This window comes from Polistes dominula, unplaced genomic scaffold (genome assembly GCF_049000335.1).
Source record: "Polistes dominula isolate Pdom_NZ unplaced genomic scaffold, Pdom_raw_medaka contig_25, whole genome shotgun sequence".
Classification (NCBI taxonomy): Eukaryota; Metazoa; Arthropoda; class Insecta; order Hymenoptera; family Vespidae; genus Polistes; species Polistes dominula.
Genome location: NW_028301094.1, coordinates 2,711,468 through 2,733,760, shown reverse-complemented (window position 1 = coordinate 2,733,760; position 22,293 = coordinate 2,711,468). Strand labels below are relative to the sequence as shown.

At 38.1% G+C, this 22,293-nt stretch overlaps 1 protein-coding gene across 6 annotated transcripts in view; it reads left to right on the top strand.

Moving 5' to 3' along the window:
* Positions 1–2,290: 2,290 nt before the first annotated feature.
* Positions 2,291–22,293, top strand: part of LOC107063682 (zinc finger and BTB domain-containing protein ttk) — a 58,925-nt gene continuing 38,922 nt past the window's right edge. The window contains exons 1-5 of one of the 6 annotated variants that reach the window (XM_015315637.2): positions 2,291–2,930; positions 4,812–5,095; positions 19,066–19,532; positions 19,625–20,363; positions 20,710–20,769. In XM_015315637.2, coding sequence (XP_015171123.2) covers positions 19,314–19,532; positions 19,625–20,363; positions 20,710–20,769 — 1,018 coding nt within the window. In that variant the 5' untranslated portion in view covers positions 2,291–2,930; positions 4,812–5,095; positions 19,066–19,313. Of the gene's footprint in view, positions 2,931–3,636; positions 3,896–4,811; positions 5,096–13,387; positions 13,535–19,065; positions 19,533–19,624; positions 20,364–20,709; positions 20,770–22,293 lie in introns of those variants that run through there. The other 5 variants (XM_089176422.1, XM_015315639.2, XM_089176424.1 and 2 more) reach the window with 5 other exon arrangements.

Below are 22,293 nucleotides of genomic sequence, written 5' to 3'. Positions count from 1 at the left end.
TGATTTTTCATCATTTTTATTTCGTAATTAAGCATTATATTGTTTACGATTTAGTTAGCAATAAAGTGACGAAAAAAAACGCAATCTACACGTGTACTGAGAATGAATATACAAACGTAGAAGATAATTCGTATAATCTAATTGATGAAATATTTCTTTCTTGATAATTTTCTTTATCAACTTTGGAAATCGTTTGATTTTGTAATACCTAAAGATTAGACTGGTAGGAATGGTAAGAGTTGTATACTTTCACAAAGGTGTTCTTTAAAATAATAAAAAAAAGAATTAAGACGATTTACATTGTATTTCATATAGTATTACAATTATATAATAATACTCTTATAGCTTTAGGTGTCGTTCTAAAAGTTAAAAGCAATTTATTTTCTAGTTATAGTTGTATTCGTAATGGGGATAAACTTCATTCTTCGTATTATTTCTCTTCTTTCTCGCACATTTGTGCCAGTAGACGCGAATGCAGTTGGTAATTGTATACCCTACGTTTCATTCTCTCTCATGTCAGTGAGAAAATGATCTCGAAACGAAAAAGAGTTCTTTCTATCTGTTTCTTTCTCGTTTATGCGGTAGCAAGCAGCGCATCCGCGAAGAGGACATTGCGCAGACGCGCGTGTTGTGCGTACGCACGCGCGCGCGCATCCTACTAGCGGACTCGCCTACTACTCTCTCGTGTCTATTTGCCCCTCTTCCTCCTCGTTTCTCTTTTTTACGCTTCCTTACCAGAATGAAAATCTTCCTACTTTATTAGTTTCACCAGTTAGCAACTTTTATTCCATAGAAATTGATTTATAAGGAAAATCATTTCTTTCATTTTTTTCAAATTTGTTAACCCGCCCCCGTTATTATCTTGTTTCACGCGATAATAGATATCGTCATGAAAGTTCTTACGAAAGGATATCGGTATAAAGTTTACTTATTGAAGGAGAAGAGTCTTCTCGGAATAAACGATAAGGGTTACGACCCCTCCTAAAAAAAAAGTTCAATAGGACGATAATCGGTCCCCTTTTTCGAACACGATTACGTTTCGTTCTGAATTTAGCAAAGACTCTCCCTCTCTCCCTCTCCCTCTCTCTCTCTCTCAATCTTTTTCCTTTTCCATCTCACTCTTTTTCTCTATTTTTCTGTGTTGACTAATGTTCGTAGTCATCTAACAATAAATGCCTACGCGATGAAACGGAGCGTAGAACGAGACGGCTCAAATTTCGTTTGGAACGAATGATCGATCGTGAATCGAGTTTAAATGGAAAACAAATTATTCAATAACGTTTGCCTACGATTGCAAGTGTCTGTTGGATGATCTTAGAAATAAAGAATTAGCGATAAAGTTAATCGATATATATCACCGTAGAATGATAACGTACGTGATAAAAGCATCGCGAACCACGTGCTTACTCCTTCTTCGTTGAACATAACCTCGAACGTTTGAAATATAATTATAGATAAATGATTTTTCAAAGAATAAACTGATCCTAGGTCAGCTCGAACGATATCGGTCGTTTTAAAAAGCAAATCATAGGATTTATAAGAAGACATCGGCCGCGAAAGGGTAACGATATCGCAATGAAATGGAGTGTACGGTGACGTGAACGAAAGAAGGTGGAGGAGGTGGAGGGAGTGTAGGGGAGAGGAAAAAGAAAGAAGGGAAGGGGAGAGCGCGCGAAAGAGCGGAGGAGTTTGGTTACAAGCGTGAGAACAAAGGGGCGAAAATAAGCGCCCCTTTCGGAGGGCGATCGAGGGTGCGAGGGAGCGAAGGAAAGGGGCCGACGTTGGCGAAGACGCATATATAGAGTCGGGAGGAAGAGGAGAACATAGACAAGTCCGTCGAGCGGGACGGCCGAGGGAAATAGTGGCGTGAGAGAGGAAAGACCGCGTGAGGTGAGAGGGTGGGTGGTGGAAGAGGGGTCGCTCGACGATACGCGTAGTCGCGCGCGCAGGATAGCGCGAAGGCATTGAGGGTGCGGTGGAGAGAGACACGATGAAGGATGGAGAGCGGTTAGGGAGGACGAGGGATGGAGGTCTGGGGTATAGAGGGGCCGTCTCCGTCGCGTCGACGAGTCGGAGAGGGTGGAGTGGGGTGGAGTGGGGTGGTGAGAGAGAGAGAGAGGTAGAAAAAGAGAGAAGCAACATATCCAGCAATTCTACCTCTGTACCTCTTTCTCCCTCTCTGTCTCTCTTCCTTTCTATGAATCTCTCTTCGTCCGTTTGGTTTCGGTGGTCGTTCGAAAGAGGGCGCTCAAGAGGGAGGCGGGTGTTATTTGAGTTGTATGACGATGACGATCACGACTAAGCGATTATGACGACTAGGAAAACAATGACGATGATGATAAATATGATGAATACAAAGGAGAGAACGACGATGATAAAGATTACGACGACTAGGATGACGAGGACGAGGTAAAAGCAGTGAAGGGTACCAAGAACGGAAGGCACGGCCGTGGCGCTATGCGGGCGTAGGCGAGGTTCCGTGACGGCCGTTCGGTGGCGCAGCAGGAATTCCCCAGCACGGGAGGCGCGTACCGGGTTGGTCGATTAGGTGGTATGTGTGTGGGTTTCTCCCTCTCTGTCCATTTGTCGGTCCGGTAGACGGACCGTCTCTCTCTTTCTTTCTTTCTCTCTCGCTCCCTCAATCCCTCTCTCTCTCTCTCTCTCTCTCTAGCACAGTCTTTCTCCTCCCTGCTGGTACTCCCTATCGGTGGACGCGCGGGCGCGCGCTTGCGCCTGTGTGCGCGTCGTGCGCGTATCTGCCCCGAGTCCGCGCCTCGACTTGCTGACATGGCGTCCTAGCGCTGCACGGGCCAAGTCGCACGTCCTCGGTGGAGAGGCTCTCAACCCCGTCGTCGTCGTCGTCGTCGTCGTCGTCGTCATCGCCGCCGTCGTCGTCGTCGTCGAATCGAGTGCATCACGAGGATGCCAAGGTAAGTCGACGTACCTTCATCGTTCGACGCGTGCATTCCTACAAACCTTACGAATACGGTGAGCCGTGTAATAACAACGGATTCCTCGAAAAAGAAGCGAAATGCCACCGCGACAGCAACGACGACGACGACAACGTCGGATCGTCGTTCGTTCGGGTGTCATCGGGAATAACCGGGCGGTGTCGATATGCTGAAAAATACATCAACTCGCGCTTTCGACTTGGCTACGATCGAGAGGGTCGTTGCCATCGGACGACAATCCTTCCTAGCCGAATCGATACTTTGCTCTCTTTCTCTCTTTTTCTTTCGCTCTCTTTCTTTCTCCTATCTTTCTTGTAGGGGGCGAGACACGATCGGACGTCTCCTTGCCGCTTCATCCCTTTTTCGCCCTACTTTTACCCCCTCCCCTTCTGTTCGAAGTAGTTTCCACCATTCCTCTCCTCCACCTCCCTTTTCGTCCAGCTCGCTCACTCTTTCCCTCTCCCTATCCCTCTCTCTATCCCTCTCTCTATGGCACAGTCGAACAGGATGCTATTTTCTTACAATTCTACGAGTCTACCTTCGTTCTGCCAACCTCGCTTATATTCGTCGACATATACGCATGCGCGCTCCTCGTTTGCGCGATCGCGCGTGGCACTCCAAAGGGTTAATCTTGAGAGGAAAGGAAAGTGGTAGTAGGATGAAGGAGATTGTTGCGGGGTAAGGGGATGTAAAAGAGATAGAGAAAGAGGAAAGGATTGAGAAAAAGAGAGAGGGCGTTCTGCTAAAAAGTAGAAGGGGAAAAGAGAAGAAAAGAGAGCGTAAGCACAGGGCGGAAAAGAGGTTAGTTTCGCGCTTCTTAGAAAAGGATCATTGAACGAGTCAAGGCGGGCGCGAGAAAGAAAAAGAGAGGGAGAGGGAAAGGGTACTACGTGGCTTATCGAGGCGCATCGACAGCAACGTGCATCGACGTGGATTTTCACTCGGTACCAAGAGAGGGTTGCGTAAATCTTTTCCTCTGCCCGCTCTCTTTTCGTCCCCTTATCGCTATTTCTCCCTCCCTCAATCGTCCTTCCGTCATATAACACATACACAGAGAAAACGAGAGAGAGAGAGAGAGAGAGAAAGAAAGAAAGAGTAAAATATACATAACATACACTCAGCAGGCAGTGAGCAGCAGAAACGCATGCACGCACGCACGGCATCGTACGGTGTGGCACGGTTGGTAGATAGTACCGTCCATAGGCGCCGATACGCCCCGGGGTGTCCAGTGAGCCTTGCTTGCTTGCCTCTCTTCGACTTCCTTCGACTCTTTTCGAGTTGAGCCGCCGAACGGAACCGAATCTGTACGAATAATACCGAATTGCACCGAAGTAAAGTCGAATAAAATCGTGTTGAGTCGGAAGGATTCGAGTGAAATCGTGTCGTCGTCGTCGTCGCCGTCTTCGTCATTTCGCCTTCCCTCCCCTTTTTTGAACCCGCTCACCCGTCCGTCGTCCATCCTCCCTCTAGTGTTCATTGAGCCACACACGCTTGCTAGTGTTCAGCTCGTGGTTGGAGTCTTCCTTCGTGGGAGAACGTTGTTGTCGCGCTTTTCTATTTCTCCCTCTCTATCCTTATATATCTCTCTTTCTCACTCTTTTTATATTTCTTATTTGCTGCTACCCTTTTCCTGGATTACGCATTTACTCATTATAAGAAAGAGAGAAAAAACATTGTGCCACGCGGTTTCCTCACTATCCGTCCATCTTCTTATATCCTTCTAGCGCTTTCCTCATATACCCCTACCACCATCATCATCACCACCACCACCGCCACCACCACTACACTACCACCGTTACCACTACCACCGCTACCACTACCACCACTAACACCATATCATCACCACACCGTCCATAACAGGTGAGTCGACTACGAATCTTCATCGTTGGTCGTCTCTTTTCGTGCCGTTTTAACCACCGCGCATATCCTGGCTTGTCTTCTGAAAGTTATGCCCTGAATGTTTGTTATTGTGTGATGAAATAAGGATAAGAAAAGGACAAAAAACAAAAAAGAAAATCAAATTTAAAGTTGTGTGATATGTGCCAATATGAGGATGTCGTTAATAACGACGACGATAATTAAAGTGTTATTCGTTTGTGATGGACGGACAAAAAAGTGAGCCAAAAAGGCAGCTGAGAAAGAAGGTATGTAGTCTTGACGTCCCTCCCGTTCCCTTTCTTTTTCTCTATTTCTCTCTCTCTTTCTCTCTTTCGTTTTCTCTATTTATCTTCGACACTCCCTCTCTCTCTCTCTCTCACTCTTTCTATTTTATTTTCCTTTTTGACCATCGGAAATTACAAATTCTGAATAATCGGATGATGGATGATCGCGCGTGTTTGCAACGTGTAACGACCGTTCACATCTGGGGCGTAGGAGAAAGGGAGAAAAGTGTGTATATGTGTGTAATAATGTGTGTATAAATCTGTGTATATATATATACATATCTCTCTATGCTGATATAAAGGAGGAGGATGAGAGAAGGAGATGGAGGAGGAGAAAGAGGAAAATGTTAGTTAGGAGGATGGTGAGTCCAAACCCTCGATAGCGTCTACTATAAAAGTAGCGAGGACGTGTATTTTGTCATTGAAGGCGTGGTTCGTCTAGGGAATCTCGATACTTTGATTTTTGCTTTCTCCCCTTTTCTACTATCTTTTCGGAATAATCTTATTTACATATTTACTTATTTCTTTTTGATACATTTTTTTTTATTGACTTTCTTATTTTTCTTTACTCCAATTTCGAATTATTTGCTTTTCCTTAACGCGTATTGTTTTCCTAATGTCAATGATGACTTAGCTTTTCAAATAATTCAAACGGAGCATTTGAAATAGAGCATGAAAAGCAAAAAAAAAAAAAAAAGAAAAAGAGATGAAGAATAAGGAGACAATTCTCTCTCATCGTCTCAATTCTTGAGAATATTGGTTATCTTTAAGAGGGATTTCACCTTATCTTTCATAGATACGACAAATAAGTATATACGCGACCGCGTGGTGATCAGACATGGCTTCGTACGAGTTATTCTACCCTACCAAAGTACAAGACGCACGTCGTAATAGATTAGATTTGCTCCACATTTCAATAATTGCGTACCATCCCGTCCGTGGTGGTGGTGGTGTTGTTGCACACGCTTTCACACCATTTAGAATTTCTTTACTTGTTTAATAATTCATCAAGTTAAAACTTGATTTTATATATTATTTATAATCAGTGTAGTTATTTTTAAAGAGTTTAAAAAAAGGGACGCGCGGGTCTACCTACGCATAAGGAAAAAAGTAATCCTATAGTAACCACGTGGTGGTGTTTGGACAAAAATATTAAATCTCACGTATCTTCATGGAATTCTCGTCTTTCTCTTTATTTTTTTTTCTTTCACATCCTTGATAATTGTACTTTATATTCGCCATTATTCTTAATGAATGATCTTATGTAAATATCTCAACGGTCTCGATACGCACGTGTATCATTAATGGCTTTGAAACTTTCGAATTTATTATTATCACGATAAGAAGATCAATTTTAATAAGTTTTCTTTCGAATTAAGTTTATTCTAACCTATATGCAAGTATCAATTTTTATTGATTAGACATTATGAGAAACGTAATCTTGCAGTATCAAGGTTTCTTTTTGTTTCTAATGAATACGTCATTTGTCTTAACTCTAATGGACAATTAGAGAGCTCTAATTCTTTCATTGAACTCTCTCTTTCTTACACGGTAACAATAAAAATTGTTCAAACTTGTATCGCACCGTTATGCATTACATACCTTAGCGGTACTCAGCAATTTGACAGGACTGCGGTAAAACAGTGGTGTGGTGGCATGGTGGTAAAATAAAACGTGTACCTTCTCGATTTCAAAGCCAATGGTATGCACGTCATTTTTTACATAATTATATTGTGTTTTTTTTTTCCAAATTTAAAAAAATATGTGGTTTATATTCAAAAGAGAGAGAGAGAGAGAATACTTTTATTATATGCCTCAACAATATTAATTTGACATAAACGTGACTTTCATAAAACTGCGTGACTTTTGACTAGGTTTCCTGTAATTTATATTTTCTTCTATTTTCAATCTGAATAATGAAAGATTCATTATACTATATTTAAATTAGTTGAGTTTTTCTTATCCAATCGAATTGAGATTAACATTAATTTAAATAAGGATGTTACACGTGCGTTATACGTGGTCAAAGGGCGGTATAATTGCAAGCGGAAAAAAATGGAAATAAGGAAGATTTCAAAGAGGGAGTTTGTTAAATTCATTTTATTCTTTCTCTTTTTCCTTTTCTATTCATTACTTTATTTTCGTGATTTTATTCTTCAATTACATGCGAACATATACATATATATACATGTACATGTACATGTATATTGCATACGTACACATTCACATATGTGATTTCAAAGAATGCTAATGTTGCGGGCTTTTCTGCGGGTTCCCGCTTAAAGGAAGCGTAACGATTTTATCGCGGTACCCGTGAAAGGGGTTGCAACGCGTCGATTGTGATACGGTAACCATGATGGGTAACGAGGTGCCCTCGAGAAAGTTCATCCTTCACTTTACTAAAAGATTATATTGTGTAGTTGAAGTGGTTGTTTTACATTTTTAAATTATCATCAAAAAATCGGACATATTTAAAATTACCGCTTTCTAAGAGATAGCCACGTGACCTCGTTCATTCATTAACGCGCGAAATTCAAAAACAGCACATCAACTTTTTGTGGATCACGTTTTGTAAAAAAGCGCAGTTGACGATCACAGCGCCACACAACGGAGAGTCTGGTGTTAAAAGAGGTGAGGCTTCTCCTCTACTTACCATCGTTCCTCGTCTATTCCTAAGGTCTCTGACTGTGTGTGTAGAAAACTATGATAGGTTTGTTGGCGAGTTCCTGTTTCTCCAATAATTAGATAACTTAGCATTATTAGGATTATTTTCCATACATGTTGTTTTTTTTTTTTTTTTTTTTTTTTTTTTTAAGGTGAGTTTTACTATTAGATTTTCTGTATATATGTATACATATTTTTTCTTTTTTGATCGAGGTACCCAATGTATACGTGGTAGAACATAAAATGCGAGAAAACATACGTGTTGACGATCATTCTAAGCGCGCGCCTCGTCTAACGGCGATGACGATGCATACTATCCCCACCACGAAATTTCGTTTTATTGTGCGTGCAAGCTTCTACAACTGCATGTTTGCAAGAATATACGAGTTTACAACTCTATGTGCAATGTACAGATCTATATAATCTGATTTTATCCTTTCGTCGAATATCAGTCTCCAACAGCGATTTGTACTTTTTTTTTTTTTTTCATCAAAGATATGTGTTTAGGTATTCGTTTTGTTTGAATATACCGTTAAAGGTACACCAAAATCGTGTTTCTCATTCTTCCAACGATCGGGTAGTCGTTTTTTAATGGCCAATGGTGGTGGACGGATGGGATTCCGTTAGTAAGAATACCGTAAATGACGGTAATTAAAAGTGTAATTTAAAACGACTAAACAACGGCATTTAAATGATACTTTACCCTTATCTTTTGGGCTGTCCCTTTATAATGTATACAGTATGGGGATAATGATAGATAGATAGGGCCAACTAAGTATTATTCTTTAATGTATCCTCTTGCCATTATTTTTCTCAATCCCCGACCTACTTGCTTTCCAAGTTTCTTTCTAAATCGAACCACGGTGGTGATCATTCGGAACGGAATGGAACGACCTTCGATTAACGTAGCAAAGAGAAGGTTTGGTGTCGACGATACGCCTTCATTTTGATACTACGCGTTTCTATATTATCTCATTCGATATATTCCCATTTAAAGAATTTTCGTAAATACCCCTTTTCCTCTATTATAAATTTACATTTATATATAGATATATATGTATGTTTATAAATTGCATATTACACACATATCTCATAATTTACACTAGGAACATATTCATTTCCCAAGGATATGTGTAGACTCTCTCGATTCGTCGTTAATTAACCTCTCTCAAGGAAAATAATAGCAGTAAGGAGAATAAGAAGACAGACACTGTCGAGAATAGTAGTAACAGCCAGTAAAGTGGTGTGTGTAGTAAGAGGAGGGTAGCCCTGATGGAATCAGACGCGCGCACCACGCGCGCGCTCACACACAGAAATCTGTTTCTCTCTCTCTCTCTCTTTTTCTCTTTCAATGCTACCAACTATATAAACCGTTTGATTCTTTCTCCGTTAATAACACACCCGCATTAATACAACATCGAGCGAATGATGGTTCACACGGTGCATTCGTACTAACACATAAAACGTTGTGTGTGTCTTCCGTGTGCTGCCTTAACAAAAAAAAAAAATTTGCTCGGGAAATTAGGAGGATGTTAGAAAAGAGAGAAAGATAGAGGAAGAGAATGATTCACGTTCGAATAAGTTCCCTGGACTTTCTCAGAATATCTTGATGCTTTTTGAAACATTGTTTACAGGATATAACGGTCTTTCTTTCTCTTTTTATACAGAGAAACTCATCCAACACATTGCCATTTATAGGAACATATATATTTACTAAACTCGAACGTACATTCAAGCAATAAGGGGATTACCGATAAGATATTAGCACAATATTACACGACTCTTAGTCGTATTGCAAAGATAGTGGTGGTTTAGTGTGTGGTGGTGGTGGTGGTGGTTGGTAGGTGGGTGCTGTTTGATAGTGGGTCGAAGAAGTTGTTGTTACTTGGATCGTATATCCTAACAACATTGTATCGTTTTGATTTCAACAATATTTTAAAGAAAAGAACATGTATACAAGTACGAGAACTTCATAGTTGTAACGACATCCGAGAGAAACTAGATATATGAGTTAGTGATCGAATAAAAAGGGAAATGTTTTGAAATTCCATTGGATGAGTGAAGCTTTGTCGTTGTAGTTGCCTATCAAAGATCGTTCGTGATTGGTCGACAAAAATCGGCTTCGTTGCTCTTCTCGAACCTTCGGTGGGGAAAAAAAAAAGCAGGGTGGACGCCAATGTGAACGTGGTATGAGGCTGAATGTCGTCGTCGCGTCGCCGGAAGGGTAGTGGTCGTTGCGAGAGGGCGAAGAGGGGGAGGAGGAGGAGAAGGAGTTGATAGGGGAAGTAGGAGGTGATGGTGGTGGTGGCGGTGGTGAAGTAATAGTAGTAAGTAGTGGTGGTGGTTGGTGGTTGGTGGTGGTGGTGTGGACTAGTATATGTCTGGTATTAGTGGAGAAGGGAAACGAGTAGTTGAGAAGCAAAGGGAGGGAGATGGGTTACAGGCTGACGGAAAGAAAATGGCCGACCTGACCTGTCGATGAGTGCACGCACTCGTGCGTGTCAGTGCGCGCCTCCTCTTCTTAAGTGTCCAATGCGTATGCGCAGAATCGTATTTCCCGAGGGTCGCTAAAAGAGCGCGTTCCGGAACATGTAAAAGAATTTAAATATTAACTAAGTTTTTGAATTTCGCGGTATTTTTCATTTTCTTCTTACCTTCTTTCATATTTCATCAATCCTACTTATACTTTTCTAACTCTGTTATTTGCCAATATACTAGCTTTGAAATATAAATTATTTTATATATTTTTGGTCACCCTCGTATCTTTTGCATACATAGGATGAAACTATTTACAAAAAAAAAAAAAAAAGGATAAAATGAACGTTAACCAAAGTTCCGTGAGATTAAGACGAATAACAGAGAAAAATATCGATCCCTCGTGAAAAGATAGAGCACGTAGGACTTTTATAATCATGAACGAGGTGTCAGCGAAATTTCTTATATCTCAAAAATTGGAAAGAAGTAGAGACAGACAGACAGACAGACAGACAGGCGACAAAAAACTTCTTTTTTTTTATCTTGCGGATGTTGAAAACGAATTGGAAATGTTGTTCGTCGCTCCAGGAGGATTCTAAAATGTGGGACATGCGCGCCTTCTTCATGGCCATGTTCTCTCTCTCTCTTCCTCCCTCTCTCTTCCTCCCTTTCTCGCTCTCTCTCTCTCTCTTTTCTTCGTCGTGAAATCTTCCGTTAACTTTGTACCTGGAGCTCCCCGATGGTTAACGGATCGGCCCATACCTGTATTTCGCGTCGACTCGTAAGCGGTTACATCCCCTCTTTCTCCCCGTCCCCCTACTTCTTCTTCTTCTTCTTCTCCTTCCCCACCCATTCCAGCTAACATCTCCACCCTCTTATCCTTTCTCGTCCTCAGACTTTGCTTGCTTGCTTGCTTGCTTCTTTCTCTCTCTCTGTCTCTGTCTCTGTCTCTGTCTTTCTGCCAGTCTCTCTGGACTATCCATCTTTTTTTTTCTTTCGTACAAGCTCTCTTCTCTATCTCTTTTTCTCTTTATCCACAATGACGAACAGCCGTCACCTTGTTATTTACTTGACTTTATGCTTATACACACGAGAAACAGATGGACAGCTGCTTCGTTATCGCTTTTTACTTAACTTCGCATTGATTTGTCTTCGAAATTATTCGTACTTAGGAATGTTTTAAAATTGGCACGGACCACGCCCTCAAGATTCGAGGAACAAGAATCCTTCCCTTCTTTTTCCGCATTATCTTCTTCTTCTTCTTCTTCTTCTTCTTCGACTTCGTCTTCTTCTTTTTAAGGGAAATGGTAAGAATAGAGTCAGCCCCTTTTTTTTTCTTACCCCTCCGACTCGCCAAAAATTCCAAGAACCCGAACCTTCGAACCTTTTTCAAATGTACAATGTCTCCTGTGCGTCCCTTGTGAATTCCAAAATGGACTCCAAAATCTTTCGGTAAAGTCCTTTAACGTTCATAATATTCCATTCTTATTTCCTGCAAAAACCTTTGACGTATTTTATCGGAATCCAAGTTTATTTCTATCTTTTTTCTTGTTTTTTTTTTTTTTTGGTTTCTAACATTTTTCTTTTTATTTCTCACCGATCGTAAAATAATAATCTTGACGTTTATTAGAAAAACACAGGTTTTTTTTTCTTTTTTTTATCTTTTTTTCTTTAAACGAACATTCATCTTAAAAGTAGTAATTTTTTTCATGCTAATTTTTTTTGCTTTATAAGCAAGAAAAAGAAGACACACATCCCTTACTTTCTTAGAGAATCTAATCCTAGGACTGAAATAAACACTTCTCCGTGTTTTTCGTCAGTTCTTTCTCTTTTTCCTCATCTCTCCCTCTCTCATTCACACACACACACACACACACATACATATCCAAACATAACCTACAAGAACAACACATTCATGGGTATCCACGATCGTGTATATTTCCCTCTGAGAGAGGACTGCGAATGGTCGAACTGTGTTGATCCAAACACGCATCCTCGTGTCTTTCCCCGTGTCCCACTTCACCCCTCTGTTTCGTTGGTGGTGGAATGAGGAGGAGGGAAGTGCGGCTATGAGGAAGAGATATTTGATTGCGATCCACGCTCCTTCGACTTGTTTCGAAACGTTGTCTTCTTGTGTTTTTTTTTTCTTCTTTCGTGTTATACGAAAAGAAATAAGAAAAAAAAAAGAAAAACAAAAAACAAGTCGAAGAAGTATCACGATCATCATTTTCTTCTCCCTATTTCTTATTTTCTTTTTTTTTTTCTTTCTTACGCACTACGATAGATATATTCTAAGAGATTAGAAGAAAGACGAAGGAGTTGAAAAAGTAGCACCATCGTAGACGACGCCATCTTGAATTCTCGTAGAATTTTTCTTTCGAATTATTTCTCTCATTTAAATTCACGTAAATTATTTTATTATTGATTTCTATTTGTTCCTAGATAATAAAAATTATTATTTATGTCAATAATTATACTACAATTATTATTATTATTGTTATAAAATAAATTATGAAAAAAAAAGAAATTCATTTAATATTAAATCTAATATCGTAATTACTAACGCATTTGTAGAATTTACAAATGTATCCTGTCACATTTCACATGAAAAATAAATTAATAATATTAATAATAATAATTGTAGTATAATTAATATTATAAAAGAAAAATTACGAAAAAGAAATTGATTCAATATTAAATTTAATATCGTAATTACAAATGTTATCCTGTGTCATCACATCGACATTTTATGAAAAATAAATTAATAATAATAATAATAATAATAATAATAATAATAATACGTATTTGGAATCAATGAATGAGAATACAAAAAAATTATCTCACAAAATTAAAAAAACATTTTGTTTCTTTTTTTTTTTTTTAGGGCACGTTTCTCTAAAATTTCGCCTTGTATCGATCGGTTCGTAAATATTAAGAGAAAGAGAGAAGGTTGTGTTATTCAATACCCAACTACCCTCGATACGTGTAAATACATATATTGTTCGACCTTCGATTATTATCGATGCCTTCTCTCTCTCTCTCTTTCCCTCTCTTTTTCTTTCTCTGACGAAGTCCAGGGATTTTATTGAAATTTTCCACTCGATAGTCACGTCGATGATATATAAAAACGTATACGAACCGAATGGCAGTCGCGGTAAAAGTATAGTTTGAGATCTATCGAGGAATAAACTTATTCTTCTTTTTCTTTTTCTTTTTCTTTTTTTTCTTATTCTTCATTAGCTCTTCCTAGCAGTTCGAGGAATCCACGAGACGTGATAAACGGTAAATACTTTTGTGAGAAGTTAAGATTTATATTTCGCTTGTAAGATTATATATATTATTTTCTTAACATCGCAACTATATTATCTTTATATTATCATTGAGTTTATACTGGCTCAGTTATAATATCTTCCTTATTTTTTTTTTTTTTTTTTTTTTTTTTTTTATTCTTTTTTTTTCTATCTCTTGCACAACGTTCTCAATTGCCTTTAAATTCGAACCTAAAATTCGGTCAATCGCGTGATGGTGCAACCCTGTTTTCGAGGATCCAAGTGTACGTGTGAGATGTTTGTGTGCGCGAGCGCGTGTTTCTGTTCGTGTCTCTCCTATGTGTGGTAAATCATTCATCGTATCAATTCTGTTTGGATACATATATTTATTGATTTCGTCTAATATTATTTCTTTTTTTTTTTTTGTTCCTCTCATTTTCCTCTTCATCTTCTTTTTTCCCACGTTTTTTTCTCATTTCATATCATATTTACTTTTTCCGTACTTTGATCAGACTTTTAGTCATTTTTATTTAGTTCGTTTATCAAGGGTCTTAGGTAAAAGTTCATAGAAATTAAATAGTAAATAATATATAACAATCTCTACATAAACATTTGTATATGTATGCATGTGTGTGTGTGTGTCTGTACAGTCGATAAGATTTGTCTATCGGTAAAATAGTATTTGTTCTATCAAACAAATCTCCCATACTTTCATCAAAATCCTTTTCTTCATTATCGACTGATCCATGACTCTATTCGTGGGAATAAAAAAAGAATAACAAAAATAAAAAAATATGGACTATCGTCCAGTGACGTCATGTTACGTCTAACTCTGTTGTTGTTAGCGTGTTGTTATTAGGATTTTCAGTTAAAATTTCTAACAACTACTGTCGACTTCATCATCCTTGTACGATGATTCAGCAAAAAAATACTTCGGGAGATACCCACAATACGCGTCATAACCTTTTATATATATATATCTTTATCTTTAACTTGACAATAACTGAACAAGAAAGAAAAGTCATTTGTAAAATTGTCTAATTTATCTAAAAAGTTTTATTTACAAAATCTGATTGTACATCTGATAATACAAAATGAACTATTTAAAACGTTGTTGAGCGCTACGTCAGTCATCGGTGGCTGACATTAGACTTTACGTTTAGGCCATGTCAGGCATTTGTGCCTGACGCTCAACTATTTTTTCAATACAAAGTAAAACCTGTGGCCTGACGGGAATTTCCCTAAGAATTCGTGTGGCGTTCAACGTTTTAACACAAGATATAACCACCATTTTCAGTATATCTATTTCTACCACACTAGTCAAAATGACTGATGTATAGAAAAAACATGCTTCATGAGACTTCCAGTCTTTATTTAATCTTAAAAAATAACAAAAAATGTTTAACAATAATAATTTTAATAAATAAATGAATTTATAGACATTTTTAAATGACAAAACGGTTAATTATTTACAGAACTCAAATGTTACATGAAGTAGAAGTTTTGAATTAAAATGGTCCGACTAGTCAAAATGACTGGTCTGGTATATCTAATGTTAAACCTTCATGGTAAGGTTCGTTAATAGAAAAAATTGCATTTATAAAAAGTTAGTGTTAACTTAACAAAACTCAAAGTTACATTTTATTATGAAAATAACGTGTTGTGTTTAATCTGTAACAATATAATAAACAAAATGAATTTCCATAATGGGATAAGTTCAAAGTCGAATATACGTAAATCCACGTTTATGATAAATGATGATGATGTGGCCGCGTATTGGAAATGGTTGCAAGAGGTGGTGGTTGTGGTTGGTACTAACACGACATGTTGTGTGTTTGGTAGTATAGGAATAATCAGTCAGTCACAGAGTACAATTTCTCAAGTATATGCGGAAGTTGATGACGTAGTAAGAGAGAGAAGGATGATAATGTTAGGAGAGGACGATTGGGAAAATCTTAAATTGTCGAAGAGAATAAACGAGGGTTGTAGAGAGAGAGAGAGAGAGAGAGAGAGAGAGAGAGAGAGAGAGAGAGAAGTGAGAAAACAAGAGTAGAAGTTTATAGAGAGAGTTTAGTTAGAAGTACACTCTAGTAGTAAAATAATAACAACAGTAGCAATAGTAGCAAACAGTAACACAGTACACGAAACAGAAGTAGTATTCAGCTTTAGCAGTGGTAGCAGCACATAGCAAGCAAGATTGTCGCGTTGTCCACCGTTGTTTCTACGAGTCCTCTCTTTCTCTCATTTTCCTGTCCCTCCTATCCTCACCTCCCTCCTCCTTTTCCTCCTTCTCTTTCTCTCAGCGTGACTCTGCCGCTGCTGGTGTCGATTACGTAACAAGCGCGGTGGCCGTGAGAGGAGTGAGTCTCACGCATACGCAACTCGACATCCACGTATTATATATATATATATATATCACATACGCATATCATATACTATGCACATGCATACACATACACATGTATCCACGATATAGAGTTCGGACTTGAGCATGGTGCGCATGCGCGCATGAGAACGTGTAAGAGAGAAAGAGAGAAACACACACGGTGCACGTGCGTCGTGCAAGCAACAGGATTCTCGTGCCATGCGCTCGTTCTTCTTGCTATAAAACTACTACTACTATTATACTTCTCTACACAGAAAAAGAAACTTTATTTTCCTCCCTCCTACTATTAGAAAACAAAAATATATACCCTTCCTATTCTTTTCTTATTTTTATTTTATTTTTATTTTTTCAGGGAGTGCTCCAATGATAAAATATTTTATTTACATTTCATTCCTTCCCTATTATTTGTGTTTATCAAAATAGAAAATAGTTAATTCCTTTGTTTTTTTTTTTTAAATAGTGACGATTTCATTGGAAGAGAAAATCTTGTATCGTCGTAGGCCGCACGAGCATATATTGCTTGTTAAAACGTTACATTGTGTGTGCGTGTGTTGTAAGAGCAGGAAAACCGCATACCGCGCCCCTAATTCCCGCCTACGTAAAATGTTAAGCTCCACTACGAAGAGAGAGAGAGAGAGAGAGAGAGAGAGAGAGAGAAAGACTCATTCTCGAGATTATTGGTTCCTGTTTTATTCCTTCGGTGTATAATCGAAGAGGAAGTTAGTCGATTGTTTCTTGAATCCTCCCCCTCCCATATCAAGAAGAGTTTTGTTTTTTCCCCTGTTATTTTTTTTTTATTTTCCGTTTTCGATATACAAGCGTATATTTATTTTCCTGGAAATGATTATTTCGTTAGCCAATGGTGATGAATGTGCAAACGTTGGAATTTGCTGATATTGCCAATGTTGTAAAAACCCTCTTGCAAAAACACATCAGTAATATAAAAACTTTGGTGAATTAATTCGCGTTAGAGATGTAGAAGTAAAGTGAATAAACTAATTAGAAAGAGAGAGAGAGAGAGAGAGAGAGAATAGGAGTGTTAGAAAAAAAGAAATAGAAGAGCACCTGGTTACATTGTACACTTCCGTAGAATATATGTTGAACATTTGTTGTTTGTACTCGTAACAAATGGCCTTCGTTCATTCCTCGCTGTAATATCGTCGTTGCAACGATGTGCAACTTATTTAAACATTATCGTTCGAATGAATAACCTAGTGAAAATTAGAATTGTTGAATAGGGAATAAATGATAAGATTAAGTCATCCTTTCCTAGTTAATGTAAAAAAAGTTAGCATATTGTTTGATAGAAGGAGGAGTAAGGGGGTGATGGATTGCGATATGTTATTCACCGTGAAAATCATGGAACCAACAAGGTCGTTCAAGGTCGCATATTTAAGGTCACACACATACACATAACACACATTGCTAGTTAGCAGCAGCGAGTGGTGTGTGCGTGCGCGAGCATAGGAATCCTTTTGCGCATAGATGTATGCGCAGGAGAATATGCATCCATAGATACGGGTAAAATCAGTTAAATGCTGCCTGCCTGGGCTGATCGATATCCGAATATGCGTAAAAAAAAAAAAAGATGCTATTGATTCACTCTGCTGACCTCCTTCGCGTCTCTTATGTTTCGTCAGCTCCTTCTTTCTTATTGGTACTTCTGTTGTTGGTTGCTGTCTAAAAAGGTGCTATCCAACTTACGTTAGTTCTTCCTTCCTTTTCTATTCCACCTCTTGTTCTCCTCCTCTCCTCTTCTATCTGTTGTGTTGTGTCGTCAGTCCTTGGTTATAACGTCATCGTATGTGGATTTCTAGTCTTCTTCGTGCTGCTGCTTTGTCGTTTTCTTCCCTACTGCATTTTAAACCGACTATTTTATTCTTTTCTTTTTTTTTCTTTTTTTTTTTTGGAGTCACATAACGGAATTTCAAAAGATATCTATCATGCTCACGTGACTCTGAAGCTGATCTTTTTAAATATGGCGTCAAGCATACCGTTTCTCTTCTTTCTATTTACCGTTCATCCGAGGATTGTATATACTTTCTTCGACTCTTCCACCTGAAGGGAATTTTATTTGCCTAGCCTAGTACTCTTTTTTTTTTTTTTTTTCTCGTAAATCCCCGTTTGATGTCTCCGTACGATAGACATCAACAGAAAGGGTGTTGTTTTCTTCGATAGATATGTATAACAGATGCATAAAGTGTACCCATCGTGTCATCCCATAAGAATATCAATGAAGAGGTGAAGAAACTAACCTAAATTGTTTGTAATACGTTCGATTATTGAGGTTATGCATGATTTGCATTCTCATATCAATAAACGATCCCAATTTGTAAAGATAAAGTCTGGAATATTAGGATTTTTCAAGAGTTTGCTTATTTATAAATATGTTTGTTAGTTGTATTTAAAAATGGCGCGTATTTTTTTATTTTTTTTTTTGAAAATTGTCTCTCGAGAGGATCATAGAAAGTCATCCTTTGCGCCACGCCTTCGCAGTCTTGGCGGAACGAACGTTACATACGTGACCATGATTGGGTCGGTGAAGGGGTGAGGAGAGAATTACATAAAAGGCACGAACCGAGCGAGTCGCCTATTCGCTCTGCCTACGTTTTCCAGGGTCGTACACCCACGTTCATACCTCGTACACATCGTCGTCTCCTCGGGGGCTTACGCGCATAATTATGCACGCAGTCGCTATCGTCGTTTCATATGTATATAGAAAGAGGAGGACTTGCTGGCTGATTACAGCACACACACAAAAAAATGGAAAGAATGATAAAAACTAAACGAAAAAAAAGTATTTTGTTTTTCATCCGTTCATTTTGATATGCGTTACGTTAAGTGTCCTCAACATTCCATCTGAAGTATCAAGGAGTAATACTTAATTTGTAAAATAGGGTAAATCAGTAGTAGAACGAGCGTCTATAAGCGACAGAGACACACATATGTTGACGGTCTATTCGTCGTTTGGGTTCCTTCCAAGGTGACGATAAGAAAAGTAGGCTGAGTTATGTAACGTTGGAGTACGTTAAACCCGTTGAAAAATTCAATAGTTACTTTTTAAAATAGTCAGGATTAATCATTATTCGTTAGAAATGTTGTTTTTGTCCTTAGGGCCTTATTTCATATGTCAAAGGTTAATTTGTTATATATTTCAGGTCGCGAGGGGATAAGGCATGATATATCGTGGCCGATGAAGAAAAGAATACATATACGAGTGAGAGAAAGAGTGAGTGCCTTCGTCAGGGAAGGCGAGAATAATCGGCGACGAGGTGGTAGTAGCACCAGCAGATTAGCAGCAGCATCTATAGCAAAAGCAACGATAGTAGTAGCAGCAGCAGCAGCGCCGGCGGCAGCGCAGCAGCAGCAGCAAGCGACATAAGAACAAAAATTAACACCAGGTCTGATGTTAGCGGATATTAACGGTAGCCTGGCGGACCTGAGAAGCGAAGCGATGGCGTCGCAGAGATTTTGTCTGCGCTGGAACAACCATCAGAGCAATTTACTTTCCGTTTTTGATCAATTGCTTCATGACGAATCTTTCGTTGACGTTACACTGGCCGTCGAGGGTCAGTTGCTTAGGGCCCATAAAATGGTCTTATCGGCGTGCAGTCCTTACTTTCAGGTAAGACCCAAGAAACTCAAAATAAGATTTAAATAGAAAAATGTAAATGAAGAAAAGTTAATGAGATTTAAAATGACGTATATCATTTTCAGGCCCTATTCGTTGGTCATCCCGATAAGCACCCGATAGTCATTTTAAAGGACGTCCCATACGTAGACATGAGAAGTCTTCTAGACTTCATGTATCGCGGTGAAGTGAGCGTCGATCAGGATAGGCTAACAGCCTTCCTGAGGGTTGCGGAATCTTTAAGGATAAAGGGCCTGACAGAAGTGAACGAGGACAAATGCGACTTGCCCAGCATCACGTCATCACTTCTTGGCAATCAAAACACAGTACCTCCACCACCTCCGAACCTTCACCGAATAAACCAAATTGGACCTCACCATCATGTATCTCAAAAGAGGTTCCATCATATGTCGAGCCATCCGTTACTTGGTTCAGCGTTAACAGCGCCAAAGAGGAAAAGGGGTAGGCCGAGGAAGTTAAGCGGCTCCTCGGACACACCAATTGGCGAGGCTAGTACCGGACAAGATCTACAATCTTGCTCGAGTACCGATCTTGTACAAGGTTCACCCGAGATGATGGAGATGAAAATGGGCATAGATTTCCAGAGTGAGACTACTGGTAATAATAGGAGTGGTTCTTCGACCGGTAACAATGTCAACAGCAACAACATCGGTAATTCGGCCTCGGCGGCGGCCAATTTGGCTGCCAGTTCGTTGTCATCCTCGAGAAAGGACGAACCTACGGAAAATGGTACAGAGACCCATGAATCGTTAACGCCTAGAGTTAAAAGAGAACCAGAACCAACGCCCAGTACTTCTGCGCAAGGTTAGTGTCATTTTTTCTATTGTATAAATAATTTTTATAATAATATTGGGTTGTTCGTAAAGTAATTTCGTTTTTTCTTGATACAATAAAGGTATTAGTTGATGCAAACCGGCAAATAACAACACGTAAGCTTCGGGGTGAGATGTTAAATTTATAAAATTTAACTATTTATGTGCCAACTTGATTGAAAGGTCTAGGTTTAATCTCGAAGCGAAAATTGTCTTCATTTTCACAAAAGAAAAACGAAATTACTTTTCAAACAACTCAATACGTTATTTTTATTCTATAATAAGAAGAAATATTTGAACATATCAAACTTATAAATATTATTTTTTATATATTTTAGCCTCGGAGGAAACGTTCGCGCGGCCGCATAGTAGACAAGGGAGCGAAAGTTTCAAGCAAGGTAAGAGTTTAAGAAATTCGGCTTACGTGATTAACAAAATAGTGCATTTGTCGTGCGTGCGTGCGTACGTACATGCGTATACGTACGTCCTAACGCCAAATTGCTGTTAACGTTGTTTAATCCTAAACGGTCGCAACTTAACAGCTTTTCTAATAATAATAATCATTATTATTAGCCGAGTGGACGAAAATCGTTGCTAACCACATTTAATCTCGTTATCGTTATATTCTTACGACACGAGATATAAATAATCTATGTCCTGATGCGATTCTCGTCCACGTATTATTATTCAACCTTTGATCGTGCATTAAACGAATGAATAATAACATACGCCCTTACGGATTACGAAAATATCAAGATAGTATTTTTTTGCGATCAATTATACTATTATTAGAAATTATGTGCCTTTATCTATATAACGTCATACGTTTTTATTTTTACGTATATATGTAATTAAAAAAAAAAAAAAAAGAAGAAGAAGGAGAAGAAGAAAAAGAAGAAGAAGAAGAACAAAAAAAAACATGGCGACGAATCGAAAGTATTTTTTTGCATGGTTTGCATTGTACGAATAACGTCACGATGATTAAATACGAAAGGCATTACTTTACTTTTTTTTTTTTTTTTTTATACATATTTTTTCATATATATATATATATATTTAAGTTTTCCCAGTCTTATCGATGAAAGTGTATACCAGGAACAAAATATAAATCATTTTTTTTTATTTTTTTTTAATTATTTTTGGTTTGTATCGTAAGGTTAAAAAAAATAAAAATTGAATCAGAGATGAATGGTTGATCAAAAATGCTTTTTGTGTCGTCTGAAGCTTTCCTATTTTGATTAGAAATGTTTCGCCGAAACACGGGTATTTCGAATTCGGACGACGTTGAATAATAAAACGTGCATTTTATATATATATGTATATATATATGTATATGGTATTATATATATATATATATTTATATATATTTTTTTTTTACAACTATCTCGTACGATTCGTCGAGATCGATCGACGACCATTTAAATAGAAAAAAAAAAAAAAAAAGTAATAATTTACAATAAAAATTGAGAAAGACGCAATAATGTTTAACAAATGGCATAAGCCTCTTTTTTATTACAACAGTGCAAAAAATAAACGATTAATTTAATTGTGAACAAAAAAACAGCGATGAGAGAGATGATAATGACGATTTTAATTAATCGTCTCACGTTCCTTGTGTACCTTTTTTTTTTCTTTTTTATTTATTTTTTTAATTTATTTTTTTGATTTCTCCATTTACGAGACACAACAACGACGCCCCCTATATCAACGAAAAAACGAACAACGCGCGTTGTGTTGGATAAAAATTGTATTTGGAGAAGTAATGAAAAAAAAAAGTTACGTTTAAATTTAAGTTTTTTTTTTTTTTTTTTTTTAATATAACACAAATTTATTTATATACATATAATATTATATATGTATACAGATATTTATTTATATATTTAAAAAAAATATATATATTTAATAATACGGTGGCGGATGGA